At 46.8% G+C, this 25,173-nt stretch overlaps 1 protein-coding gene across 2 annotated transcripts in view; it reads right to left on the minus strand.

Moving 5' to 3' along the window:
• The window catches only part of LOC144133416 (uncharacterized), a 79,177-nt gene that overhangs the window by 32,247 nt on the left and 21,757 nt on the right, over positions 1 to 25,173 (minus strand). For both annotated transcript variants that reach the window (XM_077666505.1, XM_077666504.1), the window contains exon 2: positions 6,728 to 7,029. In XM_077666505.1, coding sequence (XP_077522631.1) covers positions 6,728 to 7,029 — 302 coding nt within the window. The remainder of the gene's footprint in view (positions 1 to 6,727; positions 7,030 to 25,173) is intronic.

Below are 25,173 nucleotides of genomic sequence, written 5' to 3' on the forward strand. Positions count from 1 at the left end.
GCACCGATGTGCTACGCCGTCGCTATCGCTTCCCCGCGTAAAAGACGCTGGGAAGACCCGTATGGTTTTTAAAGACTAGCCGAGCCAGCTGGAAGTGTCTATATATGTTTTTTTTTTCTGGGGGGGGGGGGGGGGGGTGGCGTTTGTGGTTTCTACCGCGTCGTTTAGGACTGTACGTATACTTAATGTGCACAAGATTCTCGGGTTCTCTGACACGGACATCACAGTTATCAGATATTTTTCTTTTTTTTTGTTTTTGGCAGTTTTGCTCGCCTTTCATTCTGTCGGTATCTATTGAACCGTACGGAGGGGGTCGAACTGCTACCAAGCTGTATGACGTTATACGATTTGTTCGGAGACGCAGATACCCAGTGCTGAGTGAGTGATGTTGGTGCGCGGAAACCGCGACGCACAGATGGACCTATATACGGAGACTGTCAGAACCAAACGCGCGTCTTCTTCGATTCGCTGGACGCGACGCTTATCAGGGAAGAGCCCGGAAAAAGAATGATGTGTGCTTCTGTGCCGAGCTTGAGGAACCCGAGCGTTAGTCATCCGGAAAGCGCTGCGCGACCTTCGGAATGATTGTTGTCCGTCCGAATCAGCGTGACAACCAAGCCGTTTTTTACGCGACCCCGCTATCCTCTTGCAAAGAGAAGTCCTTATTTTACAGTGGTGGCTCTCTTTCAAGGAGGCTTTCCTGAATTCATGGTCTCGTCATAGCCACTATAATAGTAGTATTGTTAGTAGTAGCGGTAGTAGTCGTAATAGTAGTAAGTAAAAAGCAGTGCTAGTATTATTAGTAGGAGTAGCGGCAGTAGTAGTAGTTGGTAACAAGAGAATAAATATAGCCAGTATAGGATATCAGTGGCTTGAATTTTTTGGTTTTCACTTCCCAAAGCAACATCAACACGAGGTACGCTGTAGTGGAGGGCTTCAGTATGGTTTCTACTGCAGCGGATTCTTTTAGATGCACCCTAAACCCCAGGTTAAGGGTGTTGTTCCACTTCGCCGCCATTAAAATGCGTCAGTATACTGCCCTATGGTGCAGCAGTGGTATCGGTAGTAGTGGACTACAGGCGTTTTTTAGCGAGTCAGCTCGCGGTTGTTTGGGCACGAAGGTGATCCAAAATTTATTCGCATTAAGTGGAGTTCAAAACTACGGGAGCCTTCTTCTCCCTCTTTGTGTTGACGGTTACAAAGCATCAACTGTAGTCAACCAGAAGTTTGAATTAAGCGGGTTGGAATTAGCGACATTCCACAGTGTCACGTTACTACAGCCATAACCCCTCAGAGATTCGGAGTGCTGGTGCAGTGTGTATAGTACTTGAGAGATATGGTGAAATCAGTTCAGTTAGAAAAGAGGGCGGGAAGGAGGCTTGTATAACTGAGTACTTTTATATAAGTACTTGTATAATTCATGTTAACAAGGAGAAAAATAATCCGCTCGTAAAACAAATTAGTGATTTATGGTCTACAACCAGATGGAGTGGCGCGGCCTGGCATAAATATATTCGACCTAATTCAGAGCTTTCAAATCACACAGTGCGCAACTAAATCTCGAGCAAGCAGTGCATCTTGAATGCAAAAATACCAAATTTCACAGACACGCCCACGTTCCACGCTCTCCTAACAGAGGGCGCGACGTGCAAAAATGTACCTGCCACTACTTGTTCATACTTTGCCTCACGACATGGTTCAAGCACTCAGTCGTTCACCAGAAGTGAGACAGGTATACCACGCATTTTCTCTCTAGGTAACCAAGGGTGGCTCTGTACTTGGTTTGTCTAACTGCGTGCGGATTCACTCAAGCCAAAATGCGCAAATGACTCCCGCCCTGCTATGAAAGGTGGCAGCCAGCACAATGCCTTTTTGGAACTGCATATCTCCAGCCCTTATAACCCGAATGCAAAAAAAAAAATATGAAGAAGGAAACTAAATACAGGCTCGCAGCAAAAAAGATGAAACCAATGTTGCGGTGAGCAAAGAGTCAGAGTGAAAATGAAGGGCGGATGCGCGCAGCTGATAACGAGACAAAGCTCGCGATTACATAAAAACAAAGCTTATCTCGATTGCGCTGTTCAGTACATCTTTTGCTTTGTTTGCGGCTTTATAGTCATTGTCGCTTGTACCTCCTTTTCTTTCTTCGTCGAAGATAACTGTCAAGCAGAGAAGGAACACCGGGCACAATGCTGCGTGTTAACTCTAAAGAAGATATCACAGCCGGGCGTTGTCGCTGGCGCCACACCGGCTCCTTGTAATCAGTGCTTCTTCATCGCCGCCATCAACATCATAATCTTCGTCATCATACCAGTTGAATCCAGTGCAAGACAAAAGCATCTTTCAATTACCTCCACGTATTCCGGGCTTGTGCCAGCTGTTGCTATATTATTAAAGCAAATTTTCTCAGAACTTGACAGAATCTCAGTATGGTTCCCTACTCTTGACATCATCTATGGCACTCCGGTGGTCGATCTGCTATGTGTTGAGCCCTATACAATCCTGGCCACGTTCTTTTTTTTTTTACTCCCTCCTAAAATACCCCTTACTTGCTTTGTTCATTGCTCAGCACCGCTTTCTTTATTTCTTAGCGTAACACATAGAATTTTCATCCCCATCCCTTAAGTGGCCTGAAATAGAGTGCACCTTAAGTCGAGTGTAATTTATATACGTTTATTTATGTTTTATAGATGTTATGTACTATCAGCAAGAAATGAAACGAGAACAAGACAACTGAGCCACAAACAGAAAACTAAGCTATACACTAGCTCAAATTATTTTAATTTCGAAGGTGCGAATACTATTCTCCAAAACTGTTAATCAACCTAGCTTTTATATCTTTCCCAGAAGCTAATATGTTGGTGCTTTTGTACTGCCATCTCAGTTTTCTTGTTCGCGTTTCATTCGTTGCTGATAGTACATATATAGAGCAGATGTGTGAATGCATGTATAGCTGCATGCTTGCGCACATGTGTGTATATGGTTTATTGCAATATATGATAATATATATGCAAATAAACTTAGGAGGGCTTTACAAGGTTCCCTTGAGAGCCACGGTTGTGGTGACGAGTGAGTGTATCAGTGTCTGTTTGCGCAGGCAGGGAGACGCCACAAACATGCCACGCGTTCATGGCGACTCTTGTGCGGTATTGGGGGAGGTCTTTTACGATCGGTATCTGAACGAATCCCTAATCAGCAGCATGGGTGATAGTGCTGCCTCTTCACGTTTGCGGACGCGAAGAGGTCATCAGCTTTCTACTTCGTGGTATTTGTCAACAAACATAGTTCGCTGGCCCCTCCGATAGCTGTGGCCGCAACAAGCAGCATTCCGTACAGCTCAACTTAGAGTAAGTTTTAGACAATAGCGAGGTGTTGTCCACTTCGTAGTTTGTGGTTCTTAGTCATGCAATTTCTGTTAATATTGCTGATACATTGTTTCCAGAATTGTAACTTGTGCTCTCTGTTGCAGTTGCGTTGTCTTCTGTTATGTTAATTGCTAGCACTCTTGTATTTTGTTCCGTTCTGTAGAAAGAAGTAGCTCGTGCCTTTTTCAAGCGTCAACGTTTCCTTATGTGCTTATGTAAACAAGAAGGAAAAATAAACTCAACATGTTTGTTAAGCGCAAACATTAGAGGCGATTCGAGGTCAGGAAGATATCGATTCGGATCTGAATGACCAGTTTCTGACATGACTGGCTCGACACTTTAAAAAAGAGAAAATTAACGTAGGAAAAATTAGTTTTAAAGGACTACAGGCACTTAATTTTATTTGCATGTTTTCTTCATCCATATGATGCGTTAGACATTAGAATACGTGGATAACCGCGTGGTATTGGTGTACGACTACTAAGTAATTTATAAGCGAATTTCGATTTCGTTTTCATCATGTTTACTTTAAGTCACGTAAGGCACAAAAACCCCTACAATTTAAATTCTGATGCATATTTTTAATTTGCTACAAAACAAGCCAGTCTGCTTCAAGCGATGGAATGGCGACATCCAATGTATCCGCAGGTATCTTGCTATTTTTCTAGTGCGTCATGTCACAGACATCGTTGAGCTGATGAAACCGAAATAACGCCAGGAAGAAATTCAATTATAAATTATTTAGCGATCGTAGGCAATCAGTACGCGCTGAGTCATACATATTGATGTGCAACAAATAATTTGAAAGAAGAAAACACATAGGCAAAAAATTTGGCGTCTATAGTCCTTTAACATTTCGCGCAGTCATGTACGCTGCCCAAAAGGGAAGCAAATATTCACCCTGACGGCAGTCTTCATTGCAGTGATTTGGCAATAGCAACAGTGTCATTCGCTATAAAAATAGAGCACAAGAGGCGAAAACGAAATCATAATGGACTGCAAAAAGATCCGGAAGTCGAAGAGCACTTGCGTAAAAGAAATTGTGTGCGAATGTCGCTGAAAAAGTCTGCGGACTCTATAACCGAACGTACGGGTGCTGTCTTAGCGAAAATCATTATCCACATAATATTGTCGGCTATCACCGCGTTTTCCATCCCTTTGACAACCAGACACAATCTGAATATCAAGAGTGTTTTCAAGTTATTGTCACTCCCGCCTCGTATAGACCATGATTGATTAAAGAAATTAAATCAGAGAAACCTGTGAATGCACAAAAACATTCAAGAGGGGATATATACAATACCACGAGTGCTGACTTGGAACAAGTCAACGATTGTTGAAAATCAACTTTTGTGGAGTCGTCTCTTTCTCCTGTGTTTTTTGTCACTATCCTAATTTTTTCTGAACACTGAATGATGAACAAGCGCTGTCGATATAGTAAAAGTATATGTACCAGTTGCACTTTAACCGTGACCTTTCAACTGTGGCGGCCAAGCCACTGGGGGATACAAAAATGCAATAAATAAATATCTCCTAAGCACTCCCAATCATTGTTTTTCACCAAATTATTGGTAATAGGCCGTGAAGAGTTGAGAAAAGCTTTGCTAGCTTGCCATAGGTGCTGCAATAGGCTACATTACTACATTAGACACCTCTCAACGACAATTGGTTAATCATGGCTTGCGTTCGAAGGAACAATAGCATGAGCCGCCATCAGTTGTTATAGAAGATGAAAGATAATGTTGAATGACACTAATAATTAATTTTGTTAGGCCTTCTAGAGTTTTTCCCTCCACTGCTTGCTTATTATATCTTAAGAATCTTTGCGATCGTGCCACTTCTAATACGGAAAGTTTTGGAGGGCTTCGAAAACTGAGCATCGCAAAAAAGCTCTGCTGTTATACAAATGATTCGATGGGTTATCAATTTTTCGAAGGCCCGGTTTTATTGTCTTTCTTTCTTGAAAATAAAGTCATTTGATTGTGATGACAGTGATTTTCTTTACTCCTAGGGCAATATTTTTTTTGTTTTTTCTCAGCATGGCGGCAGTTGTGCATCTTTAACGCTGAATTGTAATTTAGGTTTTCATAGAGTGGGCATGGCAGCATCGATTTAGAAGATTAACCTGTCGCATATAGCAGCGTTTTTCTTCGGTAAGGCATATGCTCCTATCCGTATTTTAGAGAGAGCATATATTCTTCATGCCTGTTCTCCTTCCGACCTGGTTAAAAGACTTGTAAAACGGTTATTTAAAATGCAAAGTAGCCATGCAAAGCAAGAAACATGTGTCGATCAGACGCACACATGTTATACATCGCGGCAAATGTTACACATCGCGACAGTCACGCGATATGCGCTTCAAAAAATTCTGCCTAATTCTAGTGCTATTCGTAAATATAAGAGTTACTAGTCCGTCTCATTTTTATGACATACAAGAAACGCCCAGTGTTGATGATGGGCCAAAGATACGGAACCTGGGTTACACGAAATTGAGTAAAATTAAAATGAAAAGTGCATCGCAAAAGCTCGCTGTCATTACACCTATAGCTTTTGGACTTAAGCTCTCTGAACTGAACTAGATCGAAGAGACAAAACTGGAAATATAATACTCGACTTTGGGATCACTTATTTTTTGCCGGCGGAAAAGAAAAAGTCTAACGCAATAGCTGAAAAATTCAAGATTGCTTTGTCTTCGGCTTTCGTAGCGATTTAATGAACAAACAATAGCATCTACAAATACGTCTTTCTACGCTTCCTGTCTGGATTGGTGCGCTGGCCAACTCGGTGCCACGCGGTTGGGGATTTCAATTATTTCTGGCGTTAATTCTCAGAGCCCAAAGAGAACTGCTGGCTTTCTGCTAGAAATTCTCATAGTTCCGAAACTGTTTTTTTTTAACTGTATCCCAATCACTGTCCTTTCCGTGAACAATCGACCGGTGTAACAGGCTACTTTTAGATGTTATTCCGGTAAACGAAAACAAATTTTGAGATTCTACTTAAGCAGCACCTATATAGCTTCCGCTGTAACAAGTGAGCTCCTAAATTGTTCCCGTTTTATATTTCGTGACGTGTTTCACCTTTAGCCACCTTTCACAGGAAATAGCACTAGATTGACTCCTTCAGTAATTTTATTTCTTTATTTGCACTTGATAGCTTGCAGCATTGTTTCGATCACTCGTTTTATACCTCCATTTGTGCAATAAGCAACTCTACAGTGATGCCTTCAGGAGGAAATGTTGAATTTAGATTAGATATGCAGTTTTTTTCTTGTGGCTATCAGGGTATACCACCTAGCTCAGTGCCCCGACAGTTCTATGTTCAAAAGAATACGCTGAAAGTTCGGGCGCAGAGGGCGTACTCACCCAGGGCTCCGTACGACAGCATGTCCGGCGTCGGATGGTGGAACCACCGGTAGGCCGTCTCGGAGCAGACACCTCCGTAGTGGAGCGAGTAGGAAGACGCGCCCAGGTCCTGTCCCAGGGCGGCCGCGTTGGCCACCGCCGAGTTGCCGTGGACGTGTCCCGCCGTGGTCCAGGCAGCGGGCCCTCCGCAGAGGTCGGCAGCCGCGACTCCTCCTCCCGAGGCTCCGCCGACCCCAGTCCCGCCACCGCCGACGGAAGCCACGACCGGAGACTGTCCATTCGCGCCGATGAACGGGTGTGGGCTGGAACAGCCAGATTTGACCTCGGGTAAGTCGAGGATGTCACGCACCGAGAAGCTGAGCTTGGCGGGCCGCCGGCCCGACTTGGCACCCGTGGCAGCAGCGGCTGCCGCTGCGGCTACGGCTGCCGCGGCATTGGCTTCGGCTGCGGCCTGGGCCACTGCGCGCCGCAGTACGGACACGTAGGCAATGTTCTGCAGGGAGATAGGCAACGCGGCAACTCGGGCTGCGGCGGATGCCGCCAGGGTGCCCGCACCCCCACCGCCGCCCCCAGAACTGCCGCCACCTCCACTGCTCTGGCTTCGCTCTTTGAGAAGCGGAATGGCGAGTTCCTTCAGCGTTTGCATGTGGACCTCATCGCGAGTCGCGGTCTGCCGGTACCGGTGAAGTTGCATGGCGAAGACGGTGCCAGCGGGGCTGGCTGAGAAGAACCGAGTCAAAGACCTTGGAGGAATACGACCGGGGCGAGTCTTGTGTTTGTTCTGCCCGGCTCATCAGCAGCATCGCGGGGTCGAGCGCGGACTCCTGGTACGCCCCGAAAAGACCTCACCGACAGCGCGTTCAGAAGCCGCGGGCCCTTGACTCCCGAGGGGAGGACGGCCGCAGTGGAAAGGGAGAGGACGCCGTGGGATGCAACATTCCAGGAGGCTTATACGACGAGGAGCGAGGAACACGTCACGAGCACACTTGACATCACCGCCTAGAAATTGCCCATTTTGCTTCTCGCTTCCTTCCGCTGGTCTCTCAAACAGCGAGGAATCAAGGGCCAGAATCGAACGCGCAATATCTCTCCAGAACAAAAAATAAAAATATATAAAACACCGGGTGCGAAGTGGCCGGATCACCGCGTGTGTCTCTCTACCTCCGTTCGTAGCTGAAGACAGCCCAACAATCGCAAGATCTCAAGACGGAGCAGCAGCACACCAGCGCACACACAAAGCACACACCACGCGAGCACCGATGCGGTGTCGTTCGTTAGACACACACTCCGAAGATAAAAAGAAAAGAAATAAGAAGCCGCTGCTGGAAAAGGTCCCCGTCCGTCGCGGCAGGCGGGCAACTCGTCGGCCACTCAACACGCACTCATCTGTGAAGAGGCTGCTGACTGGCGGTAAATGCAGGGGAATGCTGCCGATGCGAAAGCTTCACTAGTAGACGTCGTCCAAGAGCCGTGGGCAGCCGAGCACACGGGCCAACAACGCCGCAAGGGCCCTCGACGCGCTCGCTGGTGAGTATGTGTGTGTAGTCCGCGTGTGCCGCGGCCTCTCGAGCGCGTTGTAAATCCGCAGTGAGGACAAAAACTGACAAGCCTCCGCTTGTCTTGCCTCCTCTCTCTCCTCCTCGTGCTCCTTCTCCTCCTCTACAGCGGCTCTTCGTCGTCACTGGGGTCCCGCTGCTACCACGAGCCGCGAGAGAGGCGAGCGCAGCTCTTGTCAGTTTCGCTCGCTGGTTCGAGTGCGCGTCGGGAGAAGGGTGGTTCTGGTCGGCGGTGGTGGTAGCGCGAGGGAGAAGGAGGGACGGCGGGGGAGGCAATGTATAAAGAGAAAGGGGAACTTGAGAAAGGTGGAGGGAAGAAGTGGGGGGGTGGGGGAGGCGGCCGGACGCGATGGGCCAAGCCGAGGATCCTCCCGGACAGTGGTGGCGCTCCAACGAGGAGCGCTCTCTGCTAATACCACTTGGCCCCGGACACCTACTCTCTAGGAGAGCAAAGACCCACCCATGTTTCTGACTTTTGGTTTCATGCTTCTCTTCCTTCCCATTTTAGAGACGGGAGAGAGAGAGAGGAAGAATGAGAAAAGTAAAATCGAAAAAGTCCACTAGAGAGAAGTTCACTCCGTTTTGTGAGATTTCTTTCACATCCCCCTTCCCCCCTCCACCCCTCAACAATCCCCCGCTTGTTGTACCCCTCCACCCAAACCCCCTCCTGCGAACTCTCGTCGGGGCCGTCAATAACACCCACCGCCACCGGCGTCACCACGCCAACACGGGTCGCGAGCGCAGTGCGACCAGTTTAGTTGAGCCGGCCGTCAATTGGCTCGGCTCTGGGCCGCAGCCCATTGGCCCATCGATCGTGCCCGCCTCGGCCAATGGGGAGGGCTCTCCCGCACGGTTGATGCTCGCTCCCGCACCACCCCCTTGACTCGGGTGAGAGGGGCTCTAGAAAAAGACGAGGGGTTTGTCAAATCTTATGTCGTCGACGAGCGCGCTTGGGGGGGGGCTCTCTCTTTTTTTCTGCACCTTTCTTCCCTTCTTCATTTTTTTTTCTCCTCAACGCGGCACGCTCTGAGTCCCATCTTCCCAACCATCCTCCGAACCTATCTCCCACCCCTGCCCAACCATATCGTTCCCTAACGCGCCCAACGTCTCTTCTCGGTCCTATAGTGCCAAACTAGCTGGTCTCTCGCAGTATTTAATGCATCTTTCTTCTTCTCTTCCTCCCCACTCCCAAACCCTCTGGCCCTCTTTTCTTTCTTTCTGTTCTGCCACAAGCACCCGAAGCGGCGGTTCATCGAAGCAAAAGCATCTCTGGAAGCTTCGTCGCCTCTCTCCGACTACAACCGATGCGGACGGCACGGCAAACTAGGGAGCCAAGGCGAGAGCCCGCATTCAAAGCACGCAAGCAAAGATCCCGGGAGGCGGCTATCAATTCATGGCCGCTTTCAGACGTCCTTGCTGCCACCCTCCTTATGCCGCCGCTCCGAATATGCATTCTGTCGGCCCTCCGGTAGAGGAAGGACGCCACCACGCCGCCGCTGAGCTCACGCGCCTTGCAGCTCGCACACGAAGGCGAGCGTGGTGCCCCTATCCCGCTGTCGGCCAAACGGCGTTTCCCTCTCTCTCACACATTCTCTTTCTCTCTGCTTCCATCGTTCCTTCTTCTCGCAGTCACTCCTCTCTTCTTCTCGGTCATCTGCCAGGGCGCGCGCTCTTACCACCCCTCCTTCCCTATGCCCTCCTTTTTTATACCTTTTTTTCCTCCTGCCCGCATCCTCCCGATGGCGTCGCCACTGCGAGCCCTTACCGGCGAAAAAGGGACCGACGCGACGACAGGAGTGAGGGCTTTTCTCCACCAGATGGTGTTCCAAATGTGGGAGTGAGTATTTGCACAGGGCTCGGACTGAAATAAAGGCAACCCCCTCCCTTCACCCCCTACTCCGCATCTGGAAAAAAGGGAAGAAAGAAGGATAGAAAGAAGCGGCAGAGAAAGCGACTGCCGCCACGGCTTCTGAGAGGCGGGCTCGACCGCACCACACGGTGCGGGCCAGGGCGGAACAAAAGAAGTCGTGCTGCCAACGCCGCTGCAGTGTTAGCGCCGGTCGCGATGGAAGCGCTGCGAAAGGAATAAGGGAAGGGGGCGTGAAAAAAGGGAAAAAGAATGGGGAGGAGGGGGCGCGAAAGGCGAAAAGAACGCTCCTCGGTCACTGTTTGAAAAGCGTATACTATACACCCGGGCCAGCGCGGCTCGCCGCCTCTTTGCCTTCTCTCTGGGATTGATGCCACATTATAGCGCCGCGTCAAGCCACCGCCGCTTCCACTGCATGAGCTCAGATAGCGCCAGAGAGGAGGAATACGGGAAACACACAATGGAAGCTGTTTCCGACAATTTGCCATTGTCGAGTCGCCTCGCTCTCTCTTTGCGGAGCCCAGGTGTTACACGATCGGCATACACCGTATAATATATATCTACGGATGGCATGCGTGCACTTGGGGCTTTCTTGTGTGGAGCGCAGGAGAGAGGTCCCATATCGGAGTATCGCTTGACACCTCCCCCCCTCCGAAGGGTCCTATTTGTTCATCGGTATAGAGTTTGAAATTGTGCTCCGGTCTCTCGCCTAAGCGGGAGCTCTCGCTCATTGCGTTCCTGCAAAACGGCTCGCCCTGGCTTTGTGAGACAGTTTAGGAGCATCAAAAGTCAAGCGGCCTCTCCGACTAGCAAGCAGCCTGTTTTGTTGTGCAAAGTCGTGGGGACCCCTCTCTCTTTTTCTTACACTCTCTCCCTCAGTTTTTCGATCGGTATACTTCAGAATACGTCGCTGGGAAGAAAATGATGGAGATGAAGGACGGTATAGGGGAGGGCGGCCATAGCACAGGATAAAGGTGATGGTAAATGCGAAAGCAGCCAGCAGCTCGCTTGGTCGTCGAACTTGACACTCCCTTCGAGGGGCCGCTCTTCACCTCACTGTAAAGCCTCCTCTCCGCCGTACTTTCGAGACTAGTGGAGAAACAGCACTAATCCCCACTCCTGACTCGAGCATCGGCTCTCGGCCCGAAGGCTCTTGCATGCACACTGTGGAGGCCTTTACAACGACGACGACGGGGCACACCTCCTTCTCTTTAATATGCTGGTGAGGGTTGAGGGGGTGAGGGGGGAGGGAATAGGCGAAGAGGAGGAAAGTGCGGGAAGGGGATGTATAGTTTGCCGTACAGCTTTTGGAGCCCTCTGTCACCGCCAGCGAATGCTCCAAGGCATCGCCAAGATAGAACGCCGCGTTGAAGGAGGCTGTGCCTTATACTAGTTGCATGTTTTGTAGCTTGCTTATCTCCATTTTATCCGTTCAGATTCTTCTACCCAGCTCTCCCGCCTTTTCTGGGGTTCGCACTCTCTTCTTACCTTTCTTATTAGTACCTTAACATCGCTTACAATCGTGCGCGCGAATACCAAACGCTGAAAGCAGCCCAATAGCGAACAAAAAAATTTCAGTACAAGTAAGAGGCGGATCAAAGAAGAGAGAGAGAGAGCTTTTGCACTACTCTTTCTTGCTCTTTTGGGATCAGGGCACTTCCGATCGCACGCTGGTCGTCGATTGCAAAGAAGTCGTTGCAGAGACTCCTAAGTGTATAGCGAAAGAGGGAAGGCCCCTCAATTTTGATGAGAGCGCCGCTTAGACAGGATTACATATCTGTGTGGCGAAAATCCTCTTGTGCGGGCTTTGGCTTGCCTCACCTTGACTCGACTTAAGCCCCTGCTCCAGCGATTTCATTTTTATCATTCGTTAATTTCATTCCCCTGCGGCTTAGCCTTTTGCCGCCACGGAGTATATAGCCTTCCTCGCTGCAGGCTTAGCGACGTTTCTTTCCCACCTGGTGTTACTGGAGCCACTTCTGGAGGACGAATTTTAGAGCCAGTGAGAGGACTGTCAGGCTTATGCACTTGGAAATATTGGAGAGGTACTTGTAAACGGCAACATTATCTTTCTTTCCTGTTCTTATTTATCGATTCCGTGACCCGTACTTGTGAGGGCTATAAGATGTGGTGCTCATCTAGGTGTCATTCATAACGCGTCCAGGTAAAGTAAGACAGTGTTAGACAACGCAAAAACATCTTGGTATGGCTTAAAATCGCGAAGAAATAAGTACCTGCATATCCTACGATCTTGCTGAGAAAGCGATCTGAAAACCATAGATTTTTATGGCAGAAAGCTCACTTCACTGCATGTTTTCACAATGTGGCAAAGTTTACCTAAAGAAAAGAAAGTAATCTTTAGTCAGAAAGCATGAGCAGATAGCGGACCACATACTAGAGTGAAGCTCTGAAATAGTATTCAGATACTGCGTTGCTAAGTCAGCGCAGAAATGCCAACATCTGAATGTCATTTTGGAGCATCACTTTTGATTTATGATCCGTAATGCGGTCATATTTTTAGCCACATTTGCGGCCGTTGGGATGCAAGTAGTTAAGAACTAGAATGCAACTTCGTTGAAAGTAAATAAAGGTTCTGAAAATAGTTTTTTTATAATAGCTGGATGCCATGACTGTTTGGAGCCGCAACATATTTATCGAGGTTTCGATCACGTATAAGCAATTCGTTGTTTTGCTCTTTATTTCACAAATGAAATATAATTAGTACCTACTCTACAATCGACATTTAATACAGCTAAATTTGTCGCAAATAATTATGGTGCAATAAGCATAAATAGCATAAATACCGCCCCTTCCCTCCATATAATTTCTGACGCGAATCTATTCTTGGCATGCCCTGAGGAATGCCCTCTTGGTAACCATCCTGCAGTGTTTTCTTTCAAGATAACTTGGTCTCAAGCTGACATAACAGTGACCGGAAGCTGACCAGTACCAAACAGCTAGCGTGCAAAATGGATCTACGATTTTCTTAAACATCCACCGCTGTGACTCAATCGCTTCAGCGTTCGCTGAGCACGGTTTCGCCGACGCCGACAGCAGTAGAGTTTCGGTGCACATTGGAGAACACCACATAATCGGAAGTTAATGTAGAGCCCTCCCCAGTGCGTACGTCATGGCCCATATGTTACACTTGGGTGCGTAAATTTGTGCTGAAACGACACTTGAATCAATCAATCAATCAATCAATCAATAAATAAAGAAATAAATAAATAAATAAATAAATAAATAAATAAATAAATAAATAAAAATAAATAAATAAATACATAAATAAATCAATAAATCAGAATGAAGGAAAGAATGACTGGTTGAATCAGTCAATCACACGCGTAATAATCAATCGGGGAGTCAGTAATGCACGTATTGATCTTAAATGAGCTGATTAGTATTCAAAGGGCCGACTAAATGCGGCTCTACACATCAGTTGGCGCCCGCAGGTGGCGTGAAGTTTCAACTGAAGAGGCTCCCATTCATCGAAGATGAATGTGCTGGAGATAGCGTAATTGCTAATCACAAGCACACCCTCAAGTTGTGTGCGCGAAGCATTCTCAACGAGTACGTGCCACGAAACACTCTCACAAAAGAGAACTCTTTATCTCTTCCACGCGCACGAACTGCATACGCCCTGAAAGCAACGCGCACTCCCACTCGCAGGCCCGACACAATAGAGAGAGAGAGAAAGCTGTTTGCTGTGTTGTTCGCGGCGCACCACTTGTGGACAGATCGCGCAATGAATGCTTCCGTATAGCAGTCGTCGTCCCGTTTCGATAAAAGTTGCGAGTGCCGCCACCCCGCAGATGCACGAGTGGTGCCGCGCACTTGTTTCAAGCACCGATGCTCGAGGCGCACTCCTCTATTTTGAATGGCCACTCAACGCGGAATCTGTGCTGCGCCGGCTGCACCTCCACGTGCGCGCTGCCTGCTGCCGACTTCGAAAAGAGCCCAGCTGAGCAGTCACAACAGATCGTAAAGCTCAGAGCACTGTTACACTACTTCTTTTTCGTTGTTTTTGCTCACAGTGAACAATGGAGTAGGCAGCATATCTGCGACGCCCACTAATCATGTGATTCTCCCCGACAGCTCAGGCCTCTCAGGCTTTAGCCCACTACGCTTCTTAGCATATTCATCGCGGAGGACTTATGGGCCAGCCGTAATTTAGCCTTCGTCTTTGGTTTGGTTTATGGTTTGGTTTATGGGGGTTTAACGTCCCAAAGCGACTCAGGCTATGAGAGACGCCGTAGTGAAGGGCTCCGGAGATTTCGACCACCTGGGTTTCTTTAACGTGCACTGACATCGTACAGTACACGGGCCTCTAGAATTTCGCCTCCATCGAAATTCGACCGCCGCGGCCGGGATCGAACCCGCGTCTTTTGGGCCAGCAGCCGAGCCCCATAACCACTCAGCCACCACGGCGGCGATTCCTTCGTCTTTGTTCTGGACTTGCTCGCAGGCACAAGGCTCGACGTCGTCGCTATTTTCATCTGTCAGTATTCTAGTATGATGGCGTTCAGTCCCAGCACAATACAAAGCTGCCTCTCCCTCTCTGGAATTCCCCTCTTGTTTCACCCTCGTAAACTTCTTCCTCAAAGGTGTGGCCATCGTACCCACTCAGAGGAAGACAGCTCATGCTGTCCTCGTGGGTTTCCTCTATTCGTAACATTTTCCTCCTCCTTAAGCATGTCATCACGTAAGGCGATTAGGTGCTTCCCATGTATGCGTGACAGCGCAATAATCCCTCTGCTTCGGGCGAAGCTCCAGGAGTTCGGGTATGACGGCCTATTCAAGACGCTTTGCGGGAATCAAGACTGGCGACTCAATAAACGCTCTCCAGTGCAGCTGGTGGAGAGAGAGAGAGAAGTAGTTGGTTGAGCCACTCGCCCGCCAAAGAGGTCGAGAGGAAGAGTGTATAACTGGTGTTAATTTCACCTAAGCTGTTCCGCAACTTTTAAGATTAGGCTTTTTGAGTTAGACGAGCGTTTCTTCGCGCAGAGCAGTGTCAGCGGTATAGCGCTACAGAATAAAGCTAAAACGTGCTAACTAGTAAGCTGGTCAACTAATATTGAAATTGAACCTTTTTCTGAATATTGCTATTAGTCTCCTTATTTAGTGAGAAACGCGTAGTCCACGTAAGTAATGCCAGTATCAGATTTTAGAATTTCTAAAAAGCAGTTACCATAGGCGCTGTGGACCAACAAATTTTCCCTACATCACGCCAAAATACTTGCGCTTTCGAAAAGCTAGCAGGCAAAGCAACCTCTCCAGTGCACGTAACTCGTCGAAATGGACCGAATTTGTTGGGCCACAGCGCCGAGGATAACTGCGCTTTCAAAGTATAAAAAATGATATAGATAGTAATTACGGTGGGCTACACGCCTCTCAATAAATATAGAGACTAACTGCAATAGTTAAAAAGTTTACTCAGTCATAATTAACCAGCCTACTAGTTGGCACGCGTTAGCTGTATTGTGATACGCTATACCCCTATTATTGCTATGACAAAAAAAAAAGCGGTCGTCTTATTCGAAAAGCCTATTTTTAAAAATTGCAGCATACCTTACATGAAATATCCGGTATAAGAGGGCATTCCATAAACGGCTTGCGGCCTGAACTCGATTTCTGGACATCTTTTTTTTAAGCATATCATACATATGCTGAAGTTAGCTCGTTTTACTGAAGTTCTCTCAGTATTACGCACAGAATCGTTATCCACTAATGTGACTGGTCATTTGTATAAAACCTAATCACCTTGATTAAAAAGTTGGTGTGCTGTCGATTCAGTGGTCAGCCCTCTGATAAAAAAAACTGAGATGGCGAACGGTGCGGTGCATGTCGTTGTAGCGTGACATTTTTGACCTAATAATGGCCGGCCCTAATCAAGAAAAAAGAAAAACGATATGGTGGCGATGAGTAGGCAGGGAATCATATTAATAGGCTCAAGTTCCCGTTGTATCTGTGCGGCTCCAGGATAACTTGTGAAAAACTCAGCTTCATTTCCCAATACCAGGGCTTTTTCAAGAGACTCAGAAGGATAGACAGCCCCAGCTGTGTGAATACCGCATTTAAATATATAAAAATGCGTATTTTTTCTCAGTCGCAACCGGCAGCGAAAAAAAAAGACAATTTTGAAAAACCAACGACCCTAACTTTATGGACTACCTCTGCGCATCGAGTATTCAAGGTAGAAATTCACGCATTTTTATTTTTTGCCCCGTTAAAATTTCATTGAATATCTGACTTCTTGCAAAAATATGACCACAGAAATTCTGCATTCTTTTTTCTTTTGTTTATCACGCAAGGTCATGCAAACGCATTTAGCGCAGCGCGCGTCGGGTGGTTAACTAAATCGCTATTTATTGCCACCAATTCCGGCTTTAACTGGAAAGGCACTGCATAAGCCTGGACTACAAAAAAGCGCCCTGGAAAGCAGACCTGCTAATGACATGGGGTGACATCAGGGCAGGTGCCGTTAGGGCAGGTGCCGCAGAGTGTCCCTAAATAGGAGTCCGATTTCAGAAGTCAGCCGTTACTAAAATGCGAATTTCATTTGACTCCAAAGTGAACTGCCCAAAGACAGTACGACGCAACCACCTTCAAACGTCTTGCAACCAAAAGTTGGCCACTACGCGTGAATTAAATCTCACTGTCATTTCTTTTAACTTCCCCCCAGTGTTCTGTGAACCAGAAATTGGCCACTTTCCAGGAATTTTATCTCAATGTCATTTATTTGATCACAATATTGATTCTTAGAATTTCCTCCCAGTATCCTGTGAACCGGAATGTTCCGCCGCCAACCAATTCAGTTTGAATGCCCTTCCATTGAATTTCCTTTCAATTTACTCCCAATATCCTCCCAAAAATTGGGCTAAAAAATCACAACCAGAAAAAAGCCGCATAAATATCTACGCGCTTAATTCCAGCCCAACAACTCCTGGCATAATGCGACGAGCATCTTCATGATCAGCTAACGGTGTGCAAACTGACGCAGTTAATTTCCTACTCAACATTTTAGACATGTAAACACGCTTAGTGCGATCGACCTCACGACTAGTTGGTACGTGCCGCAGAAAACAACGAAAAAGTAAAGAAACACGAAGAAAATTTCGCAAAAGGAGCACATTTTTCTCTTTTTTTACCATATTGGTTTATTGCTTGTTCCTCGCTTCTTTTTTCATGTGCGTGTTTCGTTCGTTTTGCGCTGTTCACGCTTAAGATGAGTGCGAAGACATCACACTTGTCTCATTGTCTCACGCAGAACGTACGCCATGCAATCAAGCCGCCTGTGCATATATTGTTTTTATCATCGTACAATAAAGTACGATGACAAGGTGCAGTACGCGACTTTTTGCTTTCGCGTGGTAGCTTGTTCGTCAATCAAGTACTTCTCCGATATCTCGAGGACACAAGAAGAAAGTTGATCTGTATTTCTTTTAACGGGAGTCTGAAGCGTCTACTCAAACTTAGCCTCTTCAAGACAGAAAAACAAATATCCAAACTAAACCTTTACAAAGAAGTAGGGAGGTAGAAGATAAGGAAAAAACGATGGGCTTTGCTGTTACCTATTTAACAGAGGACAAAGGAAAGAAATGTGTTTTTCATGTTACAGAAGCCTATGTAATCTTGCCAAACAGAATTTCTTCGATTCAGATAAGCGAATATAGCAAGGAAGTAGAAAGTCAGAAGAAAATACATAGAAACGAAAGAGCAATAATTTCTTGCTTTCTATTTACTGAAAGAGAAAGAAAAGGAAGTGCTTGAATTTCTTCAAATATGTCAGAACAAAAAAAAATGTCGGCTTCTTTGTGTCCTAAGTCGCAAGATTAAAGCTACTATCACAAGATAGGAAAAGTCTGTAGTACATCAGTTCAGGACGCAAAGGAGTAGAAAAGCAAAATAAATTTTAGAACGGTAGTATTACTGGCTGAAACGCCACAGAAGTATATATAGACCGTACCCCCCTTTGCTAGACGTTTGTGTTCGTCGCACAGACTGCATTTCATCTTAAAATGTACTCAACATTACCTTCGTTAGTACTTCATACCGAAGTGTTATTTCATGCAAGTATATTAGACCAAACCTGTACATAGTACTGTGTCAGAAGTGTATATCCTGTATCACCTGCGTCCTCCGATCTTTGTAGCCAGTGTCCGAAAGAGCAAAAAGGTCCCCAGCATCTTCCCCATACTCGCTAGCAGAGAGGGAACAGATGACTTCTCTCTACAGCTCCCTCCCTCCGATTATAATTTTCATTAATAAATACCTTTTTCAAGACAAGACCACCAGGACTGTACATGACATAAACTCGTTAGCTTCCACACCCTTTCTAAAGTGCCCATTACGGCCATCGCCTAGCAGGATAACACTCCCTTTGACCTGAAACAAAAAGAAGGAGTATTCGATTATGACGTACAACAAGCGTTACTGAAGATATATAGCCTTAAGAGTGTGGAGAGCTGTATCACTGAAGAAATCGATTCGCGAGTGCATTCCTAGCAAGGAATAATCTCGTCGTTATCACCACAGGAAGATTCAAGCAACTTTCACTCCGTCAATTAAGAGGCACGACTCGGTGTCGTCAAAGCAAGACAAAAGCTACTTCTCACTCTATATACGAACGCGGAAGCGTACACGACACGGAGACGAGGACTTCCCAGCCCTGCACATGATTGCCACATTCGAAGCAAGCGGCCAAGTGCAGCCACTCAAGATGCGAGGAGTCCGTGGCCTGCTAAATGAGCGTGAATTAGAAACCAGTGAAGAGAGCTCAAGTGTGGGGGATGCTTTTAGGTGTGGCCTTGTCGGAACCGAAGTGCCCTGTTTGACCACTTAGGCCTCATAGGCCTGTGTGTGTACGTGCCCGCAAACAGAGGAGATAGGGAAGAGGAGATAAGACATGGCAGCAGCCTGCTTAAGTCTCTCCATCTCGTCTCGTTCTCCTGGCTCTTTGTCTTTCATCTGGACACTGCTCAAGATAACAGCATTCGCGAGAAGCTCTAACGAAGAACAATATGGACTGTGCAGGTAGACAGAGCAAGATCCCAATGGGGCTGGGTGACCGACAGTCAGAAAATATTGAAAAATCACTGCGTGTACAAAGGGGCCCATGGCCAGGTTCTTTCGCTGATTTAAGGAAACTTTCTGCATCACAAAGAGCCGCAGATCTTTTTGACTATGAAACTATGAACATCAGTGATGGTGCAGATAGGCACTTCAAGTCTATTTGACGGATTCGGGTACTCACATATAGACGATGGCGAATCAGAGTGCGCAGAGAGGAGCACTTCAAATTGCTTCAGTACTGCGAGAAAACTTCGTCTTTATCGCGAAGTGCTGCAGCGGCTGACGATACTGGTAGTGCTGTACGCTCCGGAAGCTATGGGAGCACAAAAACATTGCTGTTTCAAATCGCAAAATTTGCGCGCGGGTAATACATATTAACTGTCAGGTGCTCATTATTTGCTTCCCCCGTAAATGTAGATTTGTTAAGTCTGATGCTTCTAACTACAGGGTAATACTGCCTCCTCTGTTCATGTCTTATGACATCCCATTAGTGCGCATTCACTTATAGCTTCTTCAAAGAAGCTTTGGGTGTCCAAGCACCAAGATGCCAAGTAAATTCGCCTTGTTAATAAGGAGCTATGTCCCTCTAAAGAGCTCTGATGGCGTTGCTAAAAGAATAGTCAGAAGTGCAGATTCTGCACTACCGACAAGAAAACATATATAGTGGTCGGGTTGGTACTCGGAAAGTGTTATGTACACAGTTCTTAGAACAATAGGAGAGCTAATGCATGACTTAATTTGGCTGCCATATGGTCCTTTGACGTCATTGTACACACGCGCGAAGTGTCACATTCTGTGACTAGATAAACTTCCGGTAATACGCCGATCATGCATGCGCTCATTATTCTGGTAAAACAGGCTCCTAGCTACTTGTGTTGAGCGCGCAATTGTATTTTTCTCTCTCTTTGTACGTTCCCTATCCTTCCCACCAGATTCTTCTCGTTCGCTTTCGCGTTTCGTTCGCGTAACCCTCCTCCGAGAACATGACTAAAATGTCCGGTGTGCCAACCATGTACACGCATTATCGAGAAAAAGAAGACGCTGAAAAAAAAGCCTCTCTAAGGCTCGGTCAGCGCATGAGCTCAGCGGAGGACATCATTCAACTCGAAAGGAATGAGAATCAAAAACTCGAAATCTCTCTTTTGAGGAAAGCTCCTCCTGTCAAGTTTCTGAATTTACGAATATAAACCATTCACGAGCAAAACCACGTAAAAGACCGTGCGGACGTGTGGAAGCGAAGTGTGAATTTGCATAACGCGAGTACTCAAGGAGTCTCATTCTTTCTAACGCCATGCAGCTACGCCATAAAGAACGCAGTTTCGAGTAAGCTCTCGAAAAGGCACACTTCCCTCGCATGCACATTTATAGATACTGCCAAAAACAAGCTAGTCATTTTCATAGCGCCGTCAAGGAACAGCGTTGAAACAAATAGAAGCGTATGTCGTCCCATAAATTATTCATAACCTCTAAGAACTCTCTCCAAATCTCTCGTTCTTTAAAGCCCTGTTCGCTGTAAACAAGTCGTTTGGAGCGAGCTCTCGAAACTTCTCGTCATGCAAGGAAACAACGGCGAAAATCAAAGCAATGTATCTATTTATTTCTTGCTTTGGTGTAGAAGAGGCTGTTGTTTACATTCAAAAACAAAAACAAAAAGTGCAAAAGCTGCGTGAGCGACGCGCACAAGTCCAATACACATCGAGTGACGTGCAGAAGGGAACGTCGACACGTTGTTTTCCAGCGAAGGAACAAAAATAAACAGGCCAAAGGAGAACACTCCCGCGGTCATCTTGACCAAGCCCCTCGAAAGCCATGCCCGCGACGTGCAGAAAACGCGGCGGGTAAACATGCCACTCCTAGTGGACTGCACAGGGCGAGCCCTGGCCAGCAACTGTACGGGCCAAGCACGCAAACACAAACGAATGAACGCGCCGACAGCAAGCGCGTACAACCTGCACAAATGCGGCAAATTCGGAGATACAGCGAGCGCAAAAAAAAAAAGACACCAGGGCGCTCACATACGCGCACTGCCGTGGCTGGAGGATGGAGAGTTATTCGAGATCAGTGTTTACTTTGCGTTGTTTTTGTTGTTTAGGCGAGACGCCCCATGGATGGGCAGAGTGGGCGTGACGAGAATCTGGAGGGCCTCATAACTCTCTCGTCGACCCGCTAACGAAGAGTAACGTCGCTCGAGGAGCGCCGGCTCTTACGTCTGGACTAATCACGCTTTACTAGCTTTTCTCTGGCGGCCCTGCTCAGAATGAAGAGAGTGCTCTCGCGAGCTCCGAGAGCGGTGATGAGGAGCCGCGAGTCCCGAAGGCTCGGGAGCCGAGAGTATCGGAAAGAAACTGCTCGGCAGGCCGAGCTCGGCATTCTCGTGTATAGCACGTGGCCCTGAGAGACCTTTCTCGAGGCTGGCTTGTGGTTGTTATGGTCGGTGAACAGCGCAACAAAGGAGGGACAAAGGCAAGACAAGCGCTGTTCCCGCCTCTCTTGCGCCGTTCACCCACCATGAATGCTTACCAACTCGCCCAAATTTCAGCTTTGTGGTTGTTAGGTGTTTTCGGTATCGCTGTTACTTGGTTTATGGATTATGAGGGTTTAACGTCCCAAAGCGACTCAGGTTATGAGGGGCGCCGTAGTGGAGGGCTCCGTAAAGTTCGACCACCTGGGGTTCTTCAACGTGCACTAACGTCGCACAGTACGCGGCCTCTAGAATTTCGCCTCCTTCAAAATGCATCCGCCGCGGCCGGCATCGAACCCGCGTCTTTCGGGTCAGCAGTCGAACGCCAAAAGCAGTGAGCCACCGCGGCGGCCGCTGTTATTTGGATATTTTGGTTATTTTATATATCTTGTGGATTTTGGTATTTTCGTGCATTGAATACTTTGCTCATCTTAAGTGTTTTGAATATCCGAGTAATATGGCTACTGGCCACTTTGGATGTTCATACCCAGCAATTCTGGACAAAAGCATTTTTGATTGGGGAACCTTTTATGTGCGCATTTTTTTCATACAACGTAAGATTTTTCTCAGCCAATAAATATATCCGCAGATCACCCGACGGCAGTCTTTCATTTTTGTTTTCTACTAACGTTTTTGCTATTTACAAAAGCTTACCCCGTTGGTTTTCTAAGGCAGTTTTAACTGTGCAATGCGTTCGAGGGAAGCACTTTAAAAGAAATATTTTGCTGCATATCAGAAGAATGGACCACTACCTGCAATATTTCCACAACAGTATCTTTCAATTTTTAAATTTTGAAAATGTTTGCCGGAGAATGTTGGACATGTGGGTTGTTCAGGGCATTTGGATACACGATATTTTGGGAATAATGAGCTCGCGGCCTGCGCAAAAGAGAAACAATTAATTACGAACGTGTGACAATGGCCTTTGTTCTGCAGAAGGCCGAGCTAGGATTATCAGAAGAATCAGTCGTGACATTGTCGACGTGCTTGCTCAAAAATTCAACAGTGCGCTGAGCCGAAAGAAGTCAATAGAGATGGATTTGGCTTCGACCGTCGGTCACATTTTTTTTTTTCAGAGAATGTTGCACGTGGCGTACATGTCCCAGGAGTAGCCAGGAAATCTTTATTGCTTGCTGTCGTAGTAGATATTGTGCATGAGGGAAATTATTAAAAGAATTAGTCGCGGGCATTGTCGCTGCTTAAGTGGACAGTGGAAGTCTAGAATATCCAACGGCCGAAAAAGTAGAAGCCAGGACAGAGCCATATTAATACGATGCAATGAGATATAAACATATATTACGTAAAGAAATGATGCGGACAGTGCAAGAGACAGTTAAGAGGATTGCCATGAGAAATGGCTTCGAATCTGCCGGCGCAAGCAGTCCTTAGTCAACCGCTGCCATGTACTCACGCAAGTCATTTAGTTGAAGTGCCTCGTGTTCCCTAAACACAGCTCCCGTTGAATCCTGCCAGCAAGTCGACGCTGTTACTTTAATTGATTCATGCGGCCGTCGGTGCGGCGGTAGTCGCAACAGGGCGTGTTAGATGTATTTTAGGCCCTTAACCTTGAAGAAATTTAAATGTTAACCCTTTTTGATGCCATATGCAACACTGTGTATATTGAACACACTCAGGCTTTCTTGAGAGTGTGCTACAACTAGTAGTGTTTTTTGTTCGTATTGTTTCATAGAAATTTAGCAGCCTTCATACTGCGACTCAGCTGGTTTTTCATGTTTCCTACCGAAAACATTAAATATTTCTCAAACCCGACAGCTTCGGAATAAGTTCTTGAATTTCCCCATGCACTCAGATTTTATACCTAATAGCCTAATATTATCATTTCATTCCGGCTCTCTAGATCATGTTAAGCTAAAAAGAGAAAAGAAAAATGCTATCCAGCGAAGCCTCGAGTGCCCATCTCACATATCCTGCGTGGTTCTTCGATGCCAGTTTCATACTACTGCGATGCGCTGTACAAAACTTAACACGTGTCTGCTGCAAATAACAGCCCGTGTTTCGCATTGATTAATAAATTATGCAAGGGAATGAACAGTTGAGCGAGTTGATGCATGGTGCGCATGCGTCGTGCGCTTTCGTGTGCTGTCTTAGGTGCGCCGTCCTTCACTTGTAGCATGTACAGTCTTGGTCAAAAGTCTTTAGGCCAAAGGCCTTTCTCTTCAGCCGCATAACGGCACTAATTGCGGCACTAATAAAGACCGAATGACCTTGAAATGCTAGCGGAAGGTTTCTTCTTGTGGTACAGACGCTTCCTGCTTGACTTGTTTTTTGAATCATACGCTACATGGAGCATTCTACGAACATTCATTTCGCTTCAGCAGAATGCTGTGGGCTTAATAATTTTGAGCAAGACTGTATCGACCCGCTCAACAATTTGTTGTGGACATGCTTCGTATTCTTTCTTGCGCTGTCTTAGTGGCGCTGCCGTTCTCTTGAGTTAATGATCAGTTTCCTTAAATATTTTTTTAATACATGAATTACTAGCTGCGTCTCAAAGGGTTAACACACCTCGCGATGCTGCCGTACAGAATCGCCAGAGTACGCTGACGTGTCCATTTTGTAACGTCTGCAGAGATACAATACCCGGCACGGATGTCCTCTCTTTAAGCAGTGCGCCCCCCACACGGCATCCCCTTATCAGTCTGTCGCGCTCCTAGCTTCTTCGGTGAGTCTTTCTGGCTGCGCGCAAACGCGGGATAGGAGCGGGACGCGCGCCCATGTTCGCATTCGTCGCCGGTCTTATCTCAAGTGGGGCGGTCGCAGGCAGTGCTCTGCAGCCGAGCCGTTGCTTCTTGGAAGCCCCAAGTGGCTCGTGAATCTGTGGCGAAGAGAAATGGATTCACCGTAATGAACTGTTGCCGACGTGTGAAGAACGCTTATATGTGGCCAATGAGGACGTGATTCCCGGATGCCTTGTCACGCCACTTCGGGTTTTATTTTCACTTCGTTTACTCATTAATGAGATAGCATTAAGAGGGTTACGAAGGCGAAAACAGTACGGCGTCGGTGTGAAGTGTAACGAGGTCACAGCGAGAAAACATCAGTGCGTTGAGTGTGTCCTGTTTTCCCTTTTAATGTTTTTCGCGCTGTGACGACCTTACGTTGAACAATTAACCCTTCCGTACTTCCACCCTCGTGTGCGTGAAGCCTCCACTTGCCAAACCTGGCGGATGTGGTTGGAGTTTTAGAGGATTTCCCCCTCCCCTCTCTCTCTACTGGTTTGGGATAGAAGGCAGAGGGCAGACTAAGAATGACTAAGCAAAAATGAATGAAAGAAGCGATTTCGAGGAGAAATGGAATAGGAATAGAATCAAAATTGGAGTAGGAAAAAATTTAATAGTCAGAATTTTATTACGTTGGTGAGTTAAACATAATTGAATTAAATTGGAAGAGAATTTAAAAGAATAGATTGCCGAGTGAAAGAAAAATGCTGTCACATTCCCTCCGCATAAGTTGATCTCCCCTAAATTTT

Source organism: Amblyomma americanum, chromosome 5 (genome assembly GCF_052857255.1).
Source record: "Amblyomma americanum isolate KBUSLIRL-KWMA chromosome 5, ASM5285725v1, whole genome shotgun sequence".
Lineage (NCBI taxonomy): Eukaryota > Metazoa > Arthropoda > Arachnida > Ixodida > Ixodidae > Amblyomma > Amblyomma americanum.